This window comes from Marmota marmota, unplaced genomic scaffold, assembly GCF_001458135.2.
Source record: "Marmota marmota marmota unplaced genomic scaffold, marMar, whole genome shotgun sequence".
Classification (NCBI taxonomy): Eukaryota; Metazoa; Chordata; class Mammalia; order Rodentia; family Sciuridae; genus Marmota; species Marmota marmota.
Genome location: NW_025999983.1, coordinates 8462514 through 8484860, shown reverse-complemented (window position 1 = coordinate 8484860; position 22347 = coordinate 8462514). Strand labels below are relative to the sequence as shown.

The following is a 22347-nucleotide window of genomic DNA, read 5'->3' as shown; positions in this document are numbered from 1 at the left end:
GCCCTCTATATCCTATCCCAAAAAACTAGACCATGGCCTATACCATGAGGGGTTTGAGATCATCCCTTTCTGTGCATTGGTCACCTGTTGCTGCGTAACAAGTCACTCCCAACTCAGTGGCTTAAAACAACTAGCATTCTTGTTTTTGTCTCCAGCTGAAGGCTTTTCTGGGGCTAGAGGCTCTGACTTCTTGGGCTCCTTCACATACTCAGCCTTTCCCTGGCTCCATTTCTCTCTCTCTCCTCTGTCTCCTTTGTCTCTTTTCTTGAGTGGAACCCAAGGCCTTGAGCGTGATGGGCAAGAGTTCTACACCCTGAGCCGCATCCCCAGCCCAGAGGCAGTTTCTTAAGTCAAGCCGATGTGTTTATGTAATTTGGCTCAAATTGATTATAGTTTTATCCTGATGTTTATGTAATAATTTATAAAGACTGTTTTCCATGTCTGTCACCATCATCGTGTGATTTCTGCCTACTGCATCTCATCCAGCATCAGAAGGTGTGAGCATTAATTTAATCAACTCACGATTGCTAGATAGCCAGGGAACTTTCAGTTTTCTATTATGCTCTGGGATGTTTGTAATATTAAAATCATATTTTACGGTGCAATGAACAGCCTTGAAGACAAATCTCTGAATATTTCTACAAGGATAAGGTTAGAAACTTGGTTTCCAGAGAGGATGTGCCTGAAACAAATCAAACAAACAAAGTAAAAAACAACTCTGTCAATTTGGTAAAGCCACATTGGTAGTGCACAGTGGTTTTCTTATATTTTAATTGCACTCATCTAATTACTAATGAGATTGAATATTTTCACTTTTTTTTAATTGAATCCATGGTCATTTATTCACTGAGCTATATCCCCAGTCTTTTTCTTTTTTAGACAGGATCTCACCAATTGCCTGGGCTGGCCTTGAACTTAAGACCTTCCTGTCCCAGCCTCCCAAGTCACTGGGATTACAGATGTGAGCCACCATGCCTGGCTTTCTATCTTTTTGACCTTCCATAGATGTTCTTTTTTAAAAACAACAACAACAACAACAACAACAACAAAATGATCTTTATTTTTTAAAATATCTTTTTAATTATAGATAGATAAAATATCTTTATTCATTCATTTATTTTTTTTTTATGTGTTGCTAAGGATCGAACCCAGTGCCTCACATGTGTGAGGCAAGTGCTCTACTAAGCTACAGCCCAGCCCCATAGATGTTCTTCTTATGTTAAAATTATTAACCCTTTTCAGTCATATTACTTGCACATGTGTCTTCCAGTTTGTGGTCTTTGACGTATATAATTTTTTGTGTGTGTGTAATCAAATTCACTTTTTCTTATATAACTTTTTTCTTTGCTTTACTGCTTAGAGACTTCCTTATCCTACAATTCAGTTAAATACTCACACTTACTTTCTTCTTTTATTTAGCTCTTCACAGTCCATCAAAAAGCCTGATCTAATCTTTTCCCTGGTGTGCAATGCTCCAGAACTATGTGTTACATTATCAGTGCCCTTCACATTGGTTCATAATCCAGGGCCATTGGTTTGTACAGCTCCAAGGTGCATCAATCCTGTGCTTCAGGGCTGTCCCCAGAGGCCAAGATGCTGCCTCAAAGGTCAAGAACTGTTTCAGTCAGCTTTTTGGCTGCTGTGTCCAAAAGATCTGATGAGAACAACATAGAGGTGGAAAGTGTTTTTGGGTCTCACGGTTTCAGAGGTCTCAGTCCATAGATAGCCAGGAAGCTCTCTGCACCATTCTGCATTGTCATTGTTACCTCCAGCCACTCTGTCCACAGGTACTTGGCTGGCATTCTGTGCAGGAACTTTTAGTGTGGCTTCTGGGGCCTGCCCCAGGGTCAAGCTGCAAGCTGTGTCAAATCAAAGCTCCTGGCCTCACACACAGAGGTTCTGACTCAGTGGGACTCGCGGGTTCAAGAGGGTATTCCCCTTGGAATCTTTTTTATGTGTTCTGTTTGAGAGTCATTGGTAAAGTAGCCAAGTTAATGAACCATTATGATGGAAGTTGTCTAGGTTACAGATAACTAGAAAAATGAAGCTGGAGATTATCTTTAGGTTTCAGGCATCTGCTCAGCATGGAAAAATGGCACCCTCTTGTGGCTCCTTGCCATAAATGCACTTTTTTTCTTTTTCTCAGCCTGAAGGTTTTTGTTTTTGTTTTTGATAGTTGTAAGTGGACAGAATGCCTTTGTTTGTTTATTTTTATGTGATGCTGAGGATCAAACCCAGTGCCTTGCACCTGCTAGGCAAGCGTTCTGCCACTGAGTTATAGCCCCAACCCCAGCCTGAAAGTTTTATTGCTTGATTATTCAAGCTTAAAAGCAGAAAGATTTTAATACGATTATTTTTAATACTAACACTTTTTTGAAGCTTAAAGGAGGATAAATGTAATATATAAATGATTTACTAAGAATTTCATTCCATTAATAATTTGGGAAATAGGATAGTTTAGGAAGGCTGAATATTTTTTATTTTTAGTTTAATTTGTTATGCATGACAGCAGAGTGCATTACAATTCATATTACACATATAGAGCACGATTTTTCATATCTGTAGTTGTACACAAAGTAGATCCACACCACTCGTGTCTTCATACATGTACTTAGGTAGTGATGTCCATCTTTGAAGGCTGTTGTGTCTGATAATTATCAGAAATAACTTTTCCCCTCCTCTTCTGGTAGCAAATGTGGCTTAGTCCTTGAGGTGGCTGTTCAGAGTTTTGTTTTCCTATGTGGGCAGCCTGGGTATGGTCCATTTGGCTACAGGGTTATGGGAAGAGCATCAGGCTGGAGGTGTAGGCTTGAGGCACTCGACTTGTAGATGAAAAAATCAGGTTCCAGTCAATATTTAGAGATGGCTCCATTCTAATGTCCTGCTTGTTCTTCAGTAAAGACCCCCACCCCACAATTGAGCAGGTGGATTCAGGTCTGCAGAGCTGTCTGTAAGTGACAAGGAGACCCCCTAGTTGATGTGTTTACTCTCCTAAGAGGCTGTCTTTAATGAAGCCATGTTTGTTTCCAAGACATAAAACTTTCTGTATATATTGAGGATTGAACCCAGGGGCACCAACTACTGAGCCACATCCCCAGCCCTTTTATTTTTTATTTTGAGACAGGGTTGCTTTGTATATGCTTTTGTCTTTAAGAAAATGTGGCATCCTGCTTTTGAATATTTTCCTTTTACTCCCCTCCTTGAGAGAAAAGACAAAAGAATGGCGGCATCACAAAAGGTGTGCTCTGGAAGTGATATTCCCAAGGGATTGGACTGCCTGTCATGTCTCTGAAAAAAATTTAGACTGGTCCATTCAAACTGGGTAGAGCAGAGATGATCGTATCAGATTAAGACCTTGATCTTCAAACTTTTTGCTTTCACCCAGTGTTTCCAGGTAATAATCTTCCCAAGGCAGGTTCTTGATCTTATTCAGTCATGTTGTTTTAAAGATCTACTTTATTGATCATAATAATTGTGGGTTTTCATGGAGTACGTGTGACATTTCAGTGCAAGCATACAATATACCATGACAGATCAGGATAATGGATGGACACCTCCTTAAACAGTTATTGTTTCTTTGTCTTAGGAGCATTCAAAATCTTCTCTACTAATTATTTTGAAACATACAATTAATTGTTGTCAACAGTAGTTATCCAGTTAGAAGTTATTTTCCTATCCAGCTGCAGCCTTGTGCCTGTTAACCATCCCCTCTCATCCTTCCCTCCCACCCGCTTCCCAGGGTCTTAACCACTATTCTATTCTCTTCTTCAGTAAGATCAGCTTTTAAACCTTCTGTATATGTGTGAGAACTTGCAGGATTTCTTCTGATATCTGGTTACTTCTCTTAACATAACATCCTCCAGGTCCACCAAGTTGCCACAATGACAGTATTTCCTTCTTAAATGGCTGAATAATATTCTGTTGTGTATATTTTTTCTTTATTTATCCATCAGTGCACACCTGGGTTGGTTCTGTACCTGGGCTATTGTGAATAGTGCTGCAACAGAGCGTATAGGCATCTCTCTGATATACCTGCTTCCTTTCCTTTGGATCTATACCTGGGGTGGGATTGCTGGATCATATGTTAGTTCTAGTTCTAGAGTTTTGAGGAGCTTCTGCGCTGTTTTCCATTGGTGTACCAATTTACATTCCCACCTACAGCATTTGGGAGTTTTTCTTCATGTTCCCACCAGCATGTTATTTTTTAAAAAATCTTTTTGATAATAGCCATGCTAATGAGGATGAGATGATATTGTGATTTGTATTTCCTTAATGATTAGTGCTACCAAGCATATTTGCATATTTTTTTTAACCAATTGTATATATTTTTAAGAAATATATATTCAGATAATTTGCTCATATTTTAATCAGATTTTTTTTTGCAATTGACTTGAGCTCCTTATATATTTTGGGTATTAACCTCTTGTTGGACGAACAGTTTTACAGATATTTTCTCTTATTTTGCAGTTGTCACTTGTCACTTAACTCTGTTGACTATTTCCTTTGCTGTACAGAAGCTTTTTAAGTAGATGTGATATTATTCATAAGTTTTTGATTCTGTTGCCTGTTTTGGGGGTCATGTCCAAAAAAAAAAAAAACTTTGCCCAAATCAATATCCTGATGTGTTTCCCCCTTGTTTCTTCTAGTGGTTTCCTAGTTTTAGGTCTTACATTTAAGTCTTTGAGTTGATTTTTTTTTTTTCCTATACTGGGAATGGAACCAAGAGCTTTGCACATTTAGACAAATGCTCCACCACAGAGCTCCACCCCAGCCTGATTATTTTACTTAGGGAGAGGAGGGGTCAAGTTCCATTCTTCTGTAAGTGGGTATCCAGGTTTCCCAGCACCATTTATTGAGGAGACTCTTTTTTTCTCCAATCTATATCCTTGTTGCTTGGCACTGAAATTTAGTTAGCAGGCACATAAGTCAGTTTGCAAAACCAACATTTGGGCTTCTGGGGCAAACTTGCTTGTGATGTTCTCATCAGTCCTGGTCCTTGAGTCCTATGACTGTGTTAACGGAAAATAGGGAGAAATCGTATCACAAGTACAACTGAACGACAGTGCATCAGGGGCATGGCTGGAGTTACCTACAGGGAGAACTCAGGGACCCGTAGGCATGGAAGGATCTTAGTTTGGCACAACAGGTCCAACACTCTGTCGAGTTAGCTGAAGAAGCTATTGGTTCTGAAATTCTAATTACAGCATCATCCTATCAAGTGAAAGAGGTAGGCATAAGTAGAAAAAAAAAATTAAGAGAGGTAAGAGTTTCATGATGGTAGAGAAGTCACCCTGTGACCCCAGGAAGCTGTGTCTAAGATGATGTCAGCTTCACCTCAAGGTCCCTAAGGGCTGCACAGTCCCGGGAGCCTGGAATTGTGAGAGGTGGACCTGTTAAAAATTTTCCACCTTTCTGGAATCTGTTCTGTGACTGGTTTCTTTTTTTTTTTCTTTTTTGTTAATTGACCTACTCTCTTTATTAGCATCTGTAAGACCTGGGGAGTGGGGGGAGAGAAGGGGGTGTTAAGGGAGCAGATTTGATAGAAAGGAACTCTTTTTCACTGCAGTCAACTTTATGGCAGGGAGATTACATTGACCATGACCTGGTTAATAGGCCTACTCAGTGGGTGAAAGTCCCTGTGGTCATAAAGCCAGTCCCACACGCTGGGCACGAAGCATGTCAACTGCTCACCCGGGGTGCTCCACAGTGGCTTTTTCCAGTGTCTAGATCAGGTCTAGCCATTTGTGACTGTTCCATGGAGAGCACTGACTCGCACGCACTCTTCCACTCTGCATTCAGCACCAAGAAGCTGCCCTGCTCCAGCTCCCCTGGGAACCCATCCTAGGAGAGACTCCCCTAGAAGATTCTGCCACGGCAGAGGGTTCACGCAGGTCTCTCCAGAGGCTAGGACCCCTGCTCTCATCTTCCAGGCTCTTGACACATTGCAGAAAAGAATTTAAGGATGAATTGGGTTTTAGCAAAAAGTAAGAGCTTTATCAGAAAATGAAAGATGAACTGGGCACAGTGTCTGGCCCACACCAGTCATCCCAGCGACTCAGGTGACTGAGGCAGGAGGATCACAAAGTTGAAGCCAATTGATTTAGCAAGACCCTATCTCAAACCAAAAAAAAATAAAAAGGGCTGGGGATGTGGCTCAGTGGTAAAGCACCCCTGGGTTCAATCCCCAGTATTAAGAAAAGAAAGACAACATTCCTAAAGCAGAATGCCAGCTATCTTGGGAGTGAGAAGCATGTTTGGGGCCTTGGGCTCTTCTTTTGAGGGAAGCTTTGTGAAGACAGCGTGGGAAGGTATCGGCTTGGTGCGTAGGGTTCTTTGATCATGCGTCACAAGATGTTTCTGACGGTCTGCTCTCCTTCTGAGACCTTCAGTTTGACAGTGTCTGTTCTATGTAGGTAATGTTTGGAATGTACCCATATTATTATAAGGTTTCTGAAAAGACTTCTCCCTTTGCTTGATCTAACCTAGAAATGCATCATGTAGGTTAACAGTGCACTTAAGCTTTAATCAAAGCTAGGCAATTTTCATTGATAGCAAATTTACAGTAACTCTAAGGTTTATAAATTTCTCAGAAATTTGGGAGTGATGGGACAGGAGGGGGCTTTTAGACTTACAGCCACAGTTTCATTTTCCTCCCCCCTTTCTCCTTTCTACCTATCTTTGTCCTTTCTACCTCAATACCAATTTCCAGGGTGAACAATTCCTTCACACGTGAATCAGGTTTCAAGTTTCTTGGTTTTGCACCGCCCTTGGTAGCCACACCAGTTTGGACTGACCAGAATCTGAGCTTAGTCTAGCTTCCAGCTCTGACCCAGCATTCCTTCTAATTTCACTGAGCCATTACAGGTACAAGAACCAAGGATTCTATCCTTTGCTTTCTCCCTATTCACTTGCATTTCCTTATGAATCCAGGGAATAGCCCCCCAGGAATCGCAGGCACCTCCAAAGCCCCTTGGTAATTTTTACCTTCAAAACTGGGTGTAGTGCAACTCTGGCTATGTGCCATGGGTGACCGCCCTGCCACCCAGGAATCCGAAGTTCCTCCTCCCCCATCCGTTTTTCCTTTTTCTTCCCAAACCACATAATTTTATCTCATTGCTCTTATGGGATTTATGGTCCTTCCCTTCCCCACAAGTAAATAATAATTAAAACTCCCCAACTGCAGCCAGAGTAACTCTAAGTTACCTGTGGTCAAGCAAACCTTACCTGGCTACTGAAAATCTTCACGTCTGTCTGACCCAGACTGAGGCCTCCCTACTTGTTTGTTACGACTTCCGAAGGTCACATACTCTCTCACAATACAAACTAAGCCTAAATCTAAAGCCTAATAATGATCAGGGCTCAGTACAAAAAGAGCAGAGACCCTCAGAGAGGAGCTTACAACCCCCAGCCTCCAAGAAAGACAGGGGACCTCCAGGGGTCAAGGATGCCTTCTTTCCTGTGTTCCTCAAGGATCTCAGTAGCTGCTAGCACTTACTTAGGGTCTTGTTGCTATTGCCCAAACTGTTAATAGAGAAAATTACAACAAATCTAGTTCTGCAGGTCTTAATTTGCTTTATTTGTGATTCTAGAATTGAGCAGCCGTCTGGATCAAAAGTGTTACAGAATGCTCTGCTCTACCACATGGGCGGGTCACTTTCATAACCAGAGAAAGGGAAACAGGCACCCAGCCAGACCCGTTGGTACAGCTCCTCTGTCTTATTTGAATGTGGTTGGAACAGTTGTCTGCTTGGGATTGGCTGAGACTTGACTACTTGCTACAAGAATAGGTTACAGTCTTTGTTACATCAAGTTAGGTTTACAATTTACTAAGTATGGAGAATTGTTGAAGCCAGACTTAATTCAATTTAACAGATTAATATTCAGACTATAGAGAGAACTCCTAAAACTCACATTCACTTTGTAGAAATAATCTAAAGGATGCTGAAAAGGAGTTCAGACCCTGTTGACCCAGATACTCAACAGACTCAGGTCAGTTACCATCAACCATAAGCAGATCTTAGTGGAAGAGGTGCTGTCTGGCCCTCCATTACCGTTATCACCTTGGAAGCCAGCCAGAATCTCTGCTTGATGAATGGGGGCAGCTTCATCAAAGGGAAAGAGTATTTTTCTGTCCCGCAGCTAAGCACAAGAGTAATGTCTGGTGGCAAAAGGACACTGCGTGAGAAATGTTTGGTGCCCACAGGGCTGTAAATCTACCATTATTAATTCTGCTCCCTGGAAGGCATCAGTTGCTGATTTGAGGCAGTGTTCTTTGTCTCCTTTCACCCTGGGACTAGCCTGGCCCCAGGGATATTTATCTTAACTCAAAACATCTCTAAAAACTAAAATATGCTTTAAAATGGCTCTGGACTCCAGCTCAAACCTATTTTTTTAAATGTTTGATTTTTATTTTAAAAAATTCAATTATTCCCATTGGAAGCATCTAGCATGATGTTATGGGGTATGCACAGATAGTAAAAAGGTTGCTATGGAGAAGCCGTTTCACACACCATCATCCTGCCTGGTTAATTGTGTGTGTGTGTGTGTGTGTAGAATGAAAACCACTTGTGACAGAGTACACAATTCTGTACTTGTGAAGAAATTTTGAAATGTTCTGGGAGAGATTCTGCCTTGACAGTGGTTTAAAGCTTTGTTGTTCTGGGGCCTTTTCTTCCCTGTAGAGGAAAGACCCTAACACAGCAAAGTGTTGTTCTCATAAAATCCTTGTATTATGAACAGCTTCCCAGGATGGACCTAAAGATCTCAAGGAGAGGGCACATCTGCTCAGCTCCCATGGAAGCTCCATACAGGTAGCCTTTCCTGTGTTTTGTTTAGGTCTCCCTGGGAACTGCAAGGTACTGTTTCCTAGAGGGCCGCTGTTCTGATCCACAGGCACCAGCAGAGAGGTGGGCACAGGGCAGGCTGCTCTTCCACCTGACTGCCCTGTTAGCTCTGCAGCAAGACCACATGAGGCTGAAGTAGCTGGTGCAGGGTCTGGCTGCCTCGGAGGGAAGGCTAATGGGCGAATCTTGAGAGAGAGCTGGCTGCACGGGTGGTGCACTCAGATGGGAAAGCCCTCCATCACTTGGTGAATCGAGTTCCACTGGGGCATTCCAGGGAGACTGTTCCTGGCTCTCTTCCCCTGTGAGCCAAGTCATCCCAGAGAGAGACCTTGGGAGGACGGGTCCTGGCATCTTCCACAGGCGCCGCAGTCCAGGGTGCTGGTGTGGTCAGGAGCCAGTGTGGCTGGCCAGCATCGCAGCAGAGCTCTGCCTGTGGCGGGCCTCCACGTCTATGAGTTTCTGTGAGCATCTGAAACAAGTTTCTTTCTTCCTTAATTCAGATGGAGAAATGGACACATAGATGCATAGTGATTTGTCATGGACACACTAGCTGCAGGGTCAGAGCAGTTTCTGACCATAAGCCACAGGTTGACTCCTGGCTCCTTCTGGAATCTGTGTGAATCCTCACCCCGCCATCCTCCAGCACTGCTGAGCTCTGAGCGGGGACTGTGTCTGCCTCCCTCTCGTGGCGGGCAAGCCGCCTGCGCATATTACAGTCAGTTCATGTGAGTGAATGAAAGGACAGGAAAGTCATGGAAAACGGGACCGTGACTTATTTTAATATGTATCTGATCGTGTGGCTTAAATGAGGCTCTGCTTCTTGTTAGAACAGTGTCGTTGCTATCAATGTCATTCTTACAGCCACCACCTCCCACGTGGCAAGCCCTCTTCTGGGTACGGGGGACACCAAGTTGCATAAGACAAGACCCATGTCCGCAGAGACTTCCGTCTTGGTGGGGCGACAGATGTGTGCATCTGTTTACAGCGGAGTCAGAAGACTTCTGTGTGAGTGTGCACAGTGATACCACAAGGCCCGCCTGGTGGGCACAGTCACCAAATCTCTGTAACAAAACCCCCGGGAGGAGTGTGGGCAGGGATAAGTGAGGTACAGCCCAGGTGGAGAGCAGGCGTGGGTAGGCCTGGGCGTCTGGGAAGCTCAGCTTGGCCAGGATTGAGTGTGGGACACTGGAGAGGAAGGTAGGGACTCAGTGGCAGAGACCTGTGGACTAGCTTCCTAGCACTGCTGTCACAAAGAACTACAACCTTTGGTACTTTGCTTGCTTCAAACAACAGAGATTTATGGTCTTCCCTGTTCTGGAGACAGGAAGCCTGAGGTGGAGGTGTGGGTGCCCCCTGCATCCTCCGGCCTCTTCTGACCACAGGAGGCTCCCAGCCATCCTGGGCACTGCTGTAGCTTATAGAAGTGTCCTCCAGGCTGCCCATGTCACTTGGCTACCCTCACAGCGTCTGTGCACTGACACATCCATGTCTGTGTCCAGTCTTTCCCTTTTTGATAAGGACATAGTCATACTAGCTTAGGACTTAGGACATGCTCTAATGACCCCATCTTTGTTTTTATGTGGCCCCAGGAGAACTGGTGCTCAGTTTCCCCGTCCCTAACTCAGAGTGCCTGGGAAGCTGGGTGTCTGCCTCTCTTTGCCCGGGGAGGGAGCTGTGGGCCCTGGGCTTCCCTGCCGGGGGTGGTGCACCCCTCAGGAAGGGGAGAGTGATGTGGTCAAGGAAGTCCTTTCTGTTAGGCTTTCCAGGAACACACAGGAACTCAGCCTTACTCTTAGGTTTTGGGGGTTTCCACAAGGCGGTGTCTGTGGATCCACTAGTGGGTCCTTCTGGGCAGGGAACAGAGACTCAGCCACATGGGTGGTGTCCTTCTCTAGTGGCCCATCTTGACTTCATCTGCAAAGGCTCCATCTCCACCTAAAGTCCAGTTCACAGGTAGCAGGGGTGAGGACTTCAACCTGTCTTTCCAGGGGACAGTTCAGCCCCTACCAGCCTCCTGTGCTGGGCAAGGAAGTTGCCTTTGGACCCACAGAGGCAGGTGCCTAGTGAAGAAGGGGCAGGATCTCAGTGTGCCCCAGAGGGTGTGGTGGACGTGGGAAATGAAGGGGGGCTGTAGGTGAGGAGGGACACGGCTGGGCTGGGGAGGAGTCTGCCTCCTACTTTGGGGCCCTCTTGCACCCAGCCACTGCCCTATGTACACCCTTTCCACCCTGCCCTCTCTCCCTCAGGAGTCTGATGCCCAAGGTGAGGGATGCCTCAAACACAAGAGCATGGGCCTTGCTTCCAGAAGGTTCCAGCAACGGAAGATATAATGACAAATGTGAATGCATTGATAAAGTTGGGAAGTGGTACAGTTCTCAGGGACTTGGTTATTGGCCTATGTGTGATTGTTCTCCTTTTAATTTTTTTATTATGAAAAAATATGAACCCAAGTAAAATGGTAACTCCCAAGAACATACCAGATAGCCCCAGTCATCCAAGCTGTGTTCAGTTCCGTGTCTCCCCACCTTACTTTGCTTCCCACCCAAGTAGCCACCGTAAGCAAGTGCTGTGCATCCACAAGGTCAGGTGCACATTCCTGAGCAGCCCTGGCAGCCTGGGTCCGGCCCTGCCCTTGGCAAAGTCTGTGTTCCCTCAAAGGCCACTTGACCAGCCAGGTGGCTGGGAAGGATGGCAGGGACCCTTGATCCCAACACCTTGCCTCCCCAGAGAGCTGCCCTGTGAGTTTCCTCACAGTGGCTGCATGAATTTAAAGTAGGTTAATAAGCAACAAAAAAAGATTTGGTGCTTTTGAAGGAAGCTTTTGGCTAGAAGCTATGGCAAAGGGCAACAGAAGAAGAGCAAGGGAAATAACCTGAACCTGGAAGCCGGACAAAAGCCACTGGGGGGCATTTCTGACATCAGTGGGGCCTGCAGACACTGGGGCTCTCATGCCCATGAGGTTTGGATCTGCACAGGAGAGGCTGGATCGGGGGCTTCGGGTGGCCTCCTAGCTGCCCCGATCCATGCCGTGTCAGGTGGCAAGGGCCTGGGCAAACCAGAACCTATGGACCAGCTGGTCCTCCTGCCTATTTTCATGTCTCATGAGGTAAGCACATTTTTGTTTATTTGTTTTAACATCTTAAATAGTTAACAAAGACTAATATTTGTGACATATAAAAATAATGTTAAATTGAAATTTCAGTGTCTGCAAAGTTTGATCAGCACACAGATGTGCCCATAGCTGCTTTCACAGGCAGAGTTGAGGAGCAGTGACAGAGATGCTGTGGCCATTCCCACGGCCATTTGGGAGGCCAAGGAAGGAGGATTGCAAGTTCAAGGCCAACCTAGGCAACTTAGTGGGACCCTGTATCAAAATAAAAGGGGCTGAGGCTGGGGTTATGGCTCAGTGGTAGAGCGCTTGCCTAGCATGTGTGAGGCACAGAGTTCAATCCTCAGCTCCACATAAAAATGAATAAATAAAAGTATTGTGTCCATCTACAAGTAAAAAGAAACATTAAAAAATGAATAAGTAAAAGGGGAGGGGGTATAGCTCAGTGGTAGAGGGCTTGTCTAGAATGCGTGAGGCCCTGGATTCAGTCCTTAGTACTGAAAGGAATTAAGAGCAAGTTTGTTCCCCAGGCTGCTACAGCCAGCAGGGGGCAGCAGAGGGCCATGTGCTGGCCACGCTGGGGCAAGGCCACCTGCAGGGATCCCAGGAGAGAACCCAAGGAATGTGAAATGGGGCACAAAGCTGGGCTTTCCTTGTGGAGGGCTTGAGATGGGGCCTGAGGAGAAGGATGGGGTGTCAGCAATCGTGGAGCCAGAGGAAGGCAACGCCCAGGTGAGTGGGGCAATAAGAAGCAATTTGTAATTGCAAGGCCTCAGGCCCGAGAGCGCCCAGGCAGGGTGGGGATGCAGTGTGGGGCCTGAACCTTAGGTTAAGGCAATAGAGTGCCCCTGAAGGGCTTTGGGTTACAGACAGAGAACCTGAGGCTTGTGGACAGGGACTGTTTTTTTGCGGCTGGGCCTCAGGGGATGTTGGGGAAACAACCCCAGCAAGAGACAGACGGTGCTGGGTAGGCTCTGGTGAGCAGCCCCACCCGGGTGCTAGGATTCTGCTTGGCATTTCTTGTCTGTTCGTTGGAGTAACATAAATGCACTACGGCGGACGCATCATGCCCTATGATCAACCTGGGTCTCAGCACCTGTTTGCCCCAGGACTGCAGGATGAGCAGCCTTGCTCCTGCTGTCTTCCCCTTCCGTTCTCTGCTTTCATGCTCCCTGTGCTGTGTGCAAGTCTGCGCGCTCTTTGCTTCTGGCCCAGACGGTTTCTTCCAGGGGCTCTTGTAGATGCTGGATTTCACCTGTTGGGAGCCGGTTCCACTCACCGAGCTCTCAGTCTCGGGGCAGGGCTCTTTTGCCTGAGAGAAGTGTTTCCTAATGGGGTGTGGGGACAGCCCTTGGACTCCTTTTAGAATCCAGTGGACACCTTTATGAAGCCCTGGAAACACACACAGGTAGGTAGACTGGAAAAATGAGATGCGGCTTCAAGGGTTCCCGCTCCCTGAGGCCAGCCCAGCTAAGGACTGACCTGGGGCGGGTTCCTGCTTTAAGGTTTGGGGCTTCTTCAAGGACTTAACACCAGCTGTTGTCCACCCCTCCAGAGGCTCCCCTGCCCATTCTGATTTTCTTACTAAACACATCTGTCGGTTTATCCTCTGGAAGTGATACTAATACCTAAATGTTTCTTCAGAATTAAAACTTTCCAAACAGATGAAGTAGGAGCTGGATTGACCTCCCAGGGTGCAGCCTGGTGGGTTGGGCTGTATGAGGGGCAGAGTGGAGGCCTTTGGGCCCTTCCACCCTGGGCAGACTCTTCCTGTGTGGTGGCCAAGAACCTGTGGTCACAGAAAAATAGACATGCAGAGTTTCATTTTGGGGTCTTAATACATCATGGAAACCTCTCTCCTTGAAACAAAAAGGGTAATATATCAGATACAATACAATTCAGGAAATTATTAAGCACTATAATTAGAAATAAGTAGATTACATTTTTAAAGAGATTAATTTAATCTTCATCACAAGGAACATTTAAAGGAATGTATCCATTCAATTAAGACATGTTTTTAAAGGAAAAATTGAAGATTGGAAGCTTGAACTGTTTTTTAAGTTATCCAGATTTAGAAAATCTAATTCAAAATCAACTTTTCATAGAAACAGTCATTCCCAGCCATTGTGGCCTCTTACTGGGTCAACAGCTTTAGTAAGAGAGAATTCCTATAACATAAATTCACCTGTTTTAAGTGTGCAAACCAATGATGTTCAATAAATTGAGAGCTGTACAGCCCTCCTCACAATCTGATTTTTTAACATTTCTATCACCGCCCCCCCTCTTTTATTAGGCACAAGAAATGGTGTTAAAGGAAAATAATTTTAATTGATTGATTCCTGTATTTGTATTACCTAAGTTATATTCTCATTTCTGAATGACCTTTGCTGATCTCTCCTCCAGGCAAACGGGAGACAGCTGGGGCCAAGCTCCTGCAATCTTATCAGAGGCTGAGGTGAGTGTTGTGAAGGACAGATCGTCCCGCCCTCAGGGCAGGCAGGCAGAGGACGCCCTGAAAGAACTTTCAGATCTCCTGACTTTTAGAGGTCACTGCTTTGGAATGTAGCTTTTTTATTTTTTAATGATAAAGTACCTGGAAAAGATTCAAAGATGCTTCCGGATTCTCATGAGAAGCCTTCTGGTATCAACGTGTTTTCTCATTTAACGTCCTGTTTTGTTTCTCAAATTCTCCTGAAATGTTGTGAGGAAACAAATTATCATTTCTGATTGCACATCGCAGGACATACTGAGCCAACCATTCGCTGCTATTACTCATCCACGTCTCTCACCTGGCACCCAGTGCCTGGCATCTTAGATGGGTGGAAGGAACTGGTGGCATTGAATAATGGCCCTAGAGATGTTAACTTCTTTGTACAAAGTTACACCCCTAGCACCTGGAAGCTGGCAGTGGTCTGGACACCTGAGACTGAGTTTATTAACACGTGAGTGAGCGCTCCCACCAGCCACTGCTTTTTGGACCCATGAAGAGATTTTTCCGGTCTTAGAACTTCTTCCTTTCTTCCTCTCCCATTTGTTCTCACTTCTTTTAGCCTGTGCTTCCAGATCCTCTCCTGGTTGTTTTTATATTCTCAACAGTTTGGGCCCTTGTGCTGGTGTGGTTTGCACTGAGAGAATTTGGGAGTCCAAACAAGACCCTGCACGTGAAGCCTGGGGCCCTCGGGGGTGAGCCAGGCCCCTGTGGTTTCAGAACACATGGGCACGACCTTCTTCCCGTGTCCAGGTACCAGGCGAAGGTGCTCCTCACAGAGGTCTGAGCAGAGCTGCTGGGTCTTCTCCTTGAAAACTTAGTTTCTACTTTAAAAAGCTGAGAACGTGAATCATAGAATCGAGGCACATCTGTGCGTTTGTAAAAGGAGTAGCTCACGTAGTTTGTGACCCATTTCTTATTCCTGTATTTTTCCTTAGCAGCAAAATTTCTGTGGTGCCTCCTACTCCTCCTCCTCTCAGTGAAAACCAGTGCAGCGGCAGCCCTGGCAGGGTACGTGTGCCTGTGAGTGTCCTGGAGGGCAGCCGGAGGGGGGGATGCAAGGAGGCTGGAGAGGGGCCAATGGTCTGGGAGCAGAGGGGTCCTGCTTTGGCTGGGTGGGTCCCAGAGCCAGGCAGAGGGCAAAGATCCCCGTGGAGGCATGGAAGTGCTCCCGCCCTCGTGGGTTGGTGGCCATGGGCCATCTGCCCGGTGCGCCACACCGCTGCCTGTACCTGCACCCTCATCTTTTTGCTCTTGCGATCAGCTCTCACCCCCAGCTATGCACTGTGCCTTTGAGTGAGTGTGTGAGGTTCTGGATAAGCTGACTTGTGTGTAGGGTCGCAGGGGAGCCCCAGGGAGATACAGATGGACGTACAGTGTGTGAGAGCTGGCAGGGCCTGTGGAGGTGGCTTTTGAGTGTTTGCAGGTTCTAATGTAAAGTGGAGCAGCATCATTTCCATCCCAAGGAATTAGCTGTGATCTTGGGGGAGGGAGTTGTCCAGGTTTCGCACCTGAGAAGTGGAAATAATTCTGTCTGGATGGTCTCCCATGGCTATTGTGAGAAATCAATGAAAAAATGTCTTGCAAACTGTAAAAGTGCCATGGAAATGTGGGTTTATCTCCTTTATCCTATAAATTAAGGGGAGCAATTATATCTGTGCATGTTGGAGAACATCCTTGTCTGCCAATGGAGACAATATGTTCATTCTTTTCCAATTTTAAGCTGAAACTCTGGGGTGACCTTCAAAATCCTACTGTTCTTTCCCTGGAGATTTTAAATTCTCCAAAGCATTTCTAGCACTTATATGTTAGACACATATTTACCAGTTGGATGTATGATGGACAGATGATGGATGCACGGATGGATGGTGGATGCATGGCTAGATGGACAGTGGGTGGATAGACAGATGAGACTTGGAGAAGGAAATGTTGTATTTTTCTCCCTGCTTCTGCTTTGGGAGGTGGAACTCCTTGACTCCAGGCTGGTCACTTTGTGCCTTTTACCACCCTCAGCCCCCATGTCACCTGCATTTTGCCAACGTTGGTACCCTTTGTGCATGGAGTTAGGGTGGGGCCATAAGAAAAAGGAGGTTAGACAAACAGTAATTTACTTGGGTACAATCTTTGAGCCAAGGAACTATCCTTCATCATGTCTGAGAGGTAGTTGTTATCTTATGAACCACACGTCGATAATGCTTCTTCCTTTATGAGGATATCAAAATATAGAGTGGAGACGCTGAGTAGCAGGGTGCCTAGTCCTGGGAGGGTCACTCCACCCCCACCCCCACCTGCATGCCCAATGAGCACCCGCACCCATCTGCAGCGTTTTGGGGCCCGACAGTCTAGAGACGCAGGGCAAAGCAGGGCATCAAGCATTAACTCATTCTGTGTCTGTTTTAGTTACAGGAACTTGGTCAGTTTAGAGGATTTAATAAGTCCGTGGAGAATTTGTTTCTGTCTGTTACCACCCACGTGAAAAGTAAGTCAATGCCTCAGGGTGTGTCCTTCCCACGCCACACAGGCAGACAGGCAGGCCGCCTCAGATGGGGCTGTCCCTGGACCCTCGGGAAAGCCACAGCACCGGGCCCTTCATCTCGCCACCCACAGAGCAGGCCTCTGGTTCCTCGAGGGAGGAGAGGCCATGTCAGTCCACTCGTTGGCCCAGTTTCCTCCTTTCCAGGCCCGAACCTGCCTAGTTCGGCGCCATGGACAAGGGAGGTCGACGTGTGTGGGCTTCCCAGGAGACCCCGGGAGACCAACAAAGAAAACATGAGGATTCCAGTGAATCCCAAACCAGAACCCTTCAAGGCGATGGGGTCCAGGATCTGTCTCTTGCGTGGAATTACTTGTCTCTTCTTTTTCTCCTTATCAATGTCTGGTCTTCCGCTGGCAATTACCTTGTAGTTTGCAAAGGCAGGTGACCACCTCAGCTGGAACCCCGTCTCCCTCAGTGGCCTTCTCCCCTCCATTGTTTTTTTTTTTTTTCCTGCTTATCTTAAAATTCAGGTCTCGGACCCTTTCATGCCTCCTAAGACATACAGGGCAGGCCCGGGTTCAGACAGGGTGGGATCAGGGCTCCTGGGGCATCATTTCCCTTTGTCCGTGCCTGACTGGCTTCGGTTCATCACCTCCTTCCCTGATGGTCTCATTGTCCCCTGTAGGCTCCAAGACCGGCTGATGATTTGATTTTAAGTAGTCATCTGTAGTCCACATGAGCCCTGTCTAAGCTGTCCCCTGGTGACGACTGAAATCCAACCCCCGCTCTTCAGTTAAGAACAACTGTGACTACACAAGCAAGGGTCTGTCGCCTTCTTTTTCAGAAGGGAGAAGCAACTGAATTTCATTGGCCTGTTGGCAACAGTGCCTGGGGGTTTAAAAATCACCCATCTCACCCTGCAGGGCTTTCCTAGAGAACACACACCCCACCAGACCCCCTGTGACCCTCGGCCTGGCGGTGGAGCTGCCCATGCTCGCCCAGCTGGCTCCCTTCCACGGCAGGTTCTAGTGGGACCTGCTCCACATCTTAGCTGTGCCGCTCCTCCCCAGATCCACGGGGCTTGTGTGAATCCCTCCCTCCCCAGCTACTGGAATCGATGCCCAGAATGGACCCCAACCCTAAGCTTCCTCCAAAAGGGCTCTGGGTGCACAGTCTCCTGAGGGACCAGCCCACAGTCTCACGTTCCTCTGCTCACTCATCCGAGGTTTGCCAGTTAGACACCTGGGTGGACAACTAGAGCTAATCCCTGGGTGGGGTGAGGGCGGGGATTCATGAGAGCAAAGCAGTGTCCCTCTGAGATAGGGGACTCAGCTGAAGCTCCGTGACCTATGTCCCTGCTGCCCTCATCCCAGAGGGAGGGGTAGTTCAAGCCTTGCTTCCTGGCTCCTGGGAAGGGCCAAGAACCTGAGAACTCTCCTGAGCGCTTCCTCTTGGTCTGCAGGAACAGGCACATGACTCCACCAGCCCCTTTCCCTGTGTCTGCCGCAGGGCACGCAGGGCACGCAACATCTTGTAGGCACTGATTCATGTTTTTTCAGATTTTAAGTGATTCTCCACGTGTCCTCTTGATCTGTGCTGCAACCCTTTTCCCTACAAAAGTGGGTGCAGAGGAAACCCCCCCTTGTGGGCAGGATGTCAGACTGGTACCTAGTGGTCATGGGAGGGGCTGGAAAGGGCCCAGGCCCTTCAGGGACCAAAGACCTAGCATGGAGGAGGAGGCCTTGCGCCGTGGGGCTTGGGAAGGCTGACTCACATGACCTCTGGCTGCTATTACTGCTCCAACAGCCCTTCTGTTATCAGCTCATCTCTAGGAGGTGGCGGCAGATTGTCGCCTTGGAAGGGAAAGAGGAATGGCTTCTTGCTCAGGGCTCTTGGTGTCCTCTAGCCATGCCCATGGGTAACCAGGCCTTCTGTCAGAACCCAAGCTGCTCAAGGAGATTCCTCCTCATTCTGTGGCTTGCAGTGGACCAAGTAGGCTCAGGCTGTGGGGTGAGCCCTGAGCAGATGATGGGGGGAGCAGCCAGGAGGGACGGCATCTCCTGGGGGTTGGAAACTGGGGTCTCTCACGTGCTCAGCCAGCCTGGGGTTGGCCACACGGGGAGCTCATGGAGGTGACTTGAGCTGGAGGACCAGAGAATGCTAGTCCTTCCTAACTGCTGGACATTGAGAGACGTCCCAGACACTGCTAGTGCTAGACTGAGGTAGCAGGGAGACAGGGCTCTTGGGACAGGACCATGGCGAGGTGGACAAGGGTGGGTGGCCTGGGGTTGGGGGCCTCTAAAGCTCCCCATGGCCGTGCAGGCAGGAGTCAGCTCATAGGTAGCCAATGCAGAGGCAGTAATGGCTCAGTGGGTGGACCAGAAGACAGAGGGCTGGCCTGAGGCTGTGCTGTCCCTTACTGTAGCCCAAGCCACATGCTGCTCCCGAGGCCCTGAAATGTAGTCACAGGATGTGCTGCCAGAGTCAGACACACACCAGACTTCAGAGACTTGGAGTTAAAGAGAGTTAACTATTTCATGAATAACTTTAATATCGGTTACATGTTCTAATAGCATTTTGGACATAGCATTAAATGAAATGCAGAATTAAAATTAATATTGCCTGTTTCTTTTTACCTAATGTGGCTTGCAAAAACTTAGACTCATAAGTGACTTGCACTGTGTCTCTCAGCAGACAGCAGTGCTGTAGGAAGGTAGCTCCAGGGCCCAGAGAGGGAGGCCTCCTGGGAAAGGGAGCCCCTGAGGAGGAGGGAGCATCTATGAGGCAGATCTTTCCCTTCTGTGCACGGTTCCTTCTTTTACTCTTGTTTTAGACCAGTGTTATGCTGTAAAGACAAACGTTTGAGTCCTCTTCTCAGGGCCTGCTTTCTTACTGAGATACTTGTAAGGACACCTGAAATCTTACTTTCCCTTCCCTTCTAAGAGCCCTAAGATGCGGTGTTGAGTCACGGAAGCTCTGTCAGGAACCCCTAGGAAGCCAGCTTGTTTGGTGGCTGCCATCTTTGGGTCTGGACAAGTGTGTACTCATATGAGTGATGGGGAATACTGGGGATGTTGGGGGTTCCTTCAACTCTCACAGGCTCCACCTTTCGGGTGTGTAGAGTATGACCACAGGAGGCCCCTTAGAGGACCCCAGCCCTCCTCCGGCCCTGGGTCCAGCACAGTTTCTGTCTTCCTCTGGGTGCCCACATGCTCCATGGTGAACAGGCCTCCCTTGCCCCTCCCTTGCCCCTCCCTGGTCCCTCCCTGGTCCCCCCCAGCCCCTTCTGGCCCACCTGGGCCCCCGGGGCTGCGGGTCTCAGGAATCCCAGGGGAGGGCTCCATGGGACTCCGCAAAGCCGTGCGCTCCCAGCTGTCGTCCCTTGTGTTTGTGTTCTAGAGCTCTCCAAGTCCCAGAATGACATGACTTCTGAGAAGCATCTTCTAGCCACCAGCCCCAGGCAGTGTGCAGGCCAGACGCAGAGACGGAGCCAGTCAGACACTGCGGTCAACGTCACCACCAGGGTACCCGAGGCCCCCGCCCTGCACCGCCCCCTTTGTGTTCTCTTTCCAGCGATTTCCAGCCTTCTTCTCTGTAGATTTATTTTTCCTTTGATAGCAAAACAATTCACAGTCAGAAAAATGTGATTGGAAGCTCCTGCATTTGGCCAAAGGAGAGTCAGAATTTAAGATCAAAACAGGTGTGGTGACTTGTGCCTGTTGTCTCAGCTACTTGGGAGGCTAAGACAGGAGGATCCTTGAGCCCAGGAGCCTCAAAAAGAAAAGGAGTTCGACCTGCACAACTGTTCAGAGCAGCTACAAGCTTTAGTGTGGCCATGAGTCCCCAAGGCTTCTGCCCACGGGCTTCAAGGCCACAGCACCTGCAGGACCTGTGATTGCCGTTGTTCCCAGGGTCTGTGAAACCCCTCACTTATGTTCAGGATTAACAGCCTTTAGTTATAATCTGTCCTGGTCTCTGATGGAAACTATGGAAAACACAAATACTGCATAATCATGTTCAAGCAGGGGGCTCCTTCCCGGTGTCTGAACCAAGGGCGAGCTCACCTACCTGGCCCGCAGCGGGTAGACCAGGCACGACAGCAAGCTGGCTCTGGGATCAGAATGCCTGGGTTCTAGTCCAGCTGAGGTGACCTGACTGGGCAGGTGCCAGCCATGTTGTGTGCAGCGTTATTATGGCTGCTCTGCTCAGCTGCATGGGACACATGTCCCTTCTCTGTGGCCGTGGGATCCCCTGGAGACATCCCCAGATACTGTCCTCCCGTTAGCCCGCTGTCCTGCTAGAACCTCAGCACCTGTTCTCAAGGTGCTAGGTTCTGCTTCCATCTGCTGCCTCGCACCTGAGCCCAGGACTCCCTCTGTAAAATGAAGTCACCTGTTGTTCCCCAGCACAGGGTTCTCGCAGGTCTCCCTTGAGTGCTGTACTATCTTATTTGCCAGCGAAGTCCTCCAAACACCTTCTTCAGATTGCTGGCGTTAATTATGATGTGCCATGCTCTGCCTGAGTCATCTCATTTTAGTGACATACCCACCCTAGGAGGTAGGTATTGCAGGCAGCCCCTCTTTACATCTAGGAGCATGAAGCCTTGGTGGGGTTACGTCACAGGCCACAGCGACATAGCTGAACCAGGGAGAGCTGTGTTTGAACTGACCCCACTTGGGTTTGAAGGCTGAGCTCTGGGCACTGACTCTCAATTCCCCACCCTGTAGGAGCAAGGCGCCAGGAGTTGCTCTTCCTTCTATTATTTTCTGTGTTCTTAGCTATTAACAGCAAAACTCTTCCAGAGGATTCATAATTTGATCGAACGAAACTTACTACTTACTGATCTTTCCCATAGAATGTCAAACGCTTTGCAGACTAGACCTCATTCAGGGCCAGCATTTTTCTCTGGGTCTAACTAAAACTAGATAATTATGAAGTACATTAAAAAATCACAGAAATAAATAAATAAAAAGAAAAAAGGAAAAAAATCACAGTTGTGGGCAGGGGGACAATGCCCATCTCAATGCCATTGATAAACTCCTAGGATCTTGAAGCCCTTTCTTAGGACATTGGATCTGACAGTCTTGTCCAGATCCTTCAGAATTTACTGGGGGAAAAGCTGAACACAGAACTTCATCTTGGGTTCCATAGTGAATTAAAAATAAACCTTCAGAATAGTATCTGCTTTCCTAATAATCTTGAAATACTTACATTTGTGCTTTAACTCCATTGAAGGTTTTCCTGTGTCCTGACCTATTAGAAACATAGTCTTCCCTGGCCATGAATCCAATGTGCCATGTAACCTCTATTGTAAAGATAGTTCTCTTTGTTCCTTTCTAAAACTTTCTGCCATTAATTTTTTATGATTCAAAAAACATGATTTTTAAAATGTATGTTGAACACTCTATGAGTCAGCCAAGCTTCCAAAACA

General features: G+C 47.4%; 1 protein-coding gene across 5 annotated transcripts in view; it reads left to right on the top strand.

Moving 5' to 3' along the window:
- Sytl3 (synaptotagmin like 3) overlaps positions 1–22347 on the top strand; it is a 68555-nt gene that overhangs the window by 29563 nt on the left and 16645 nt on the right. For 2 of the 5 annotated variants that reach the window (XM_048805895.1, XM_015498632.2), the window contains exons 5-8: positions 14356–14407; positions 15379–15463; positions 16841–16919; positions 20316–20440. In XM_048805895.1, coding sequence (XP_048661852.1) covers positions 14356–14407; positions 15379–15463; positions 16841–16919; positions 20316–20440 — 341 coding nt within the window. The remainder of the gene's footprint in view (positions 1–14355; positions 14408–15378; positions 15464–16840; positions 16920–20315; positions 20441–22347) is intronic. The other 3 variants (XM_015498636.2, XM_015498634.2, XM_015498635.2) reach the window with 3 other exon arrangements.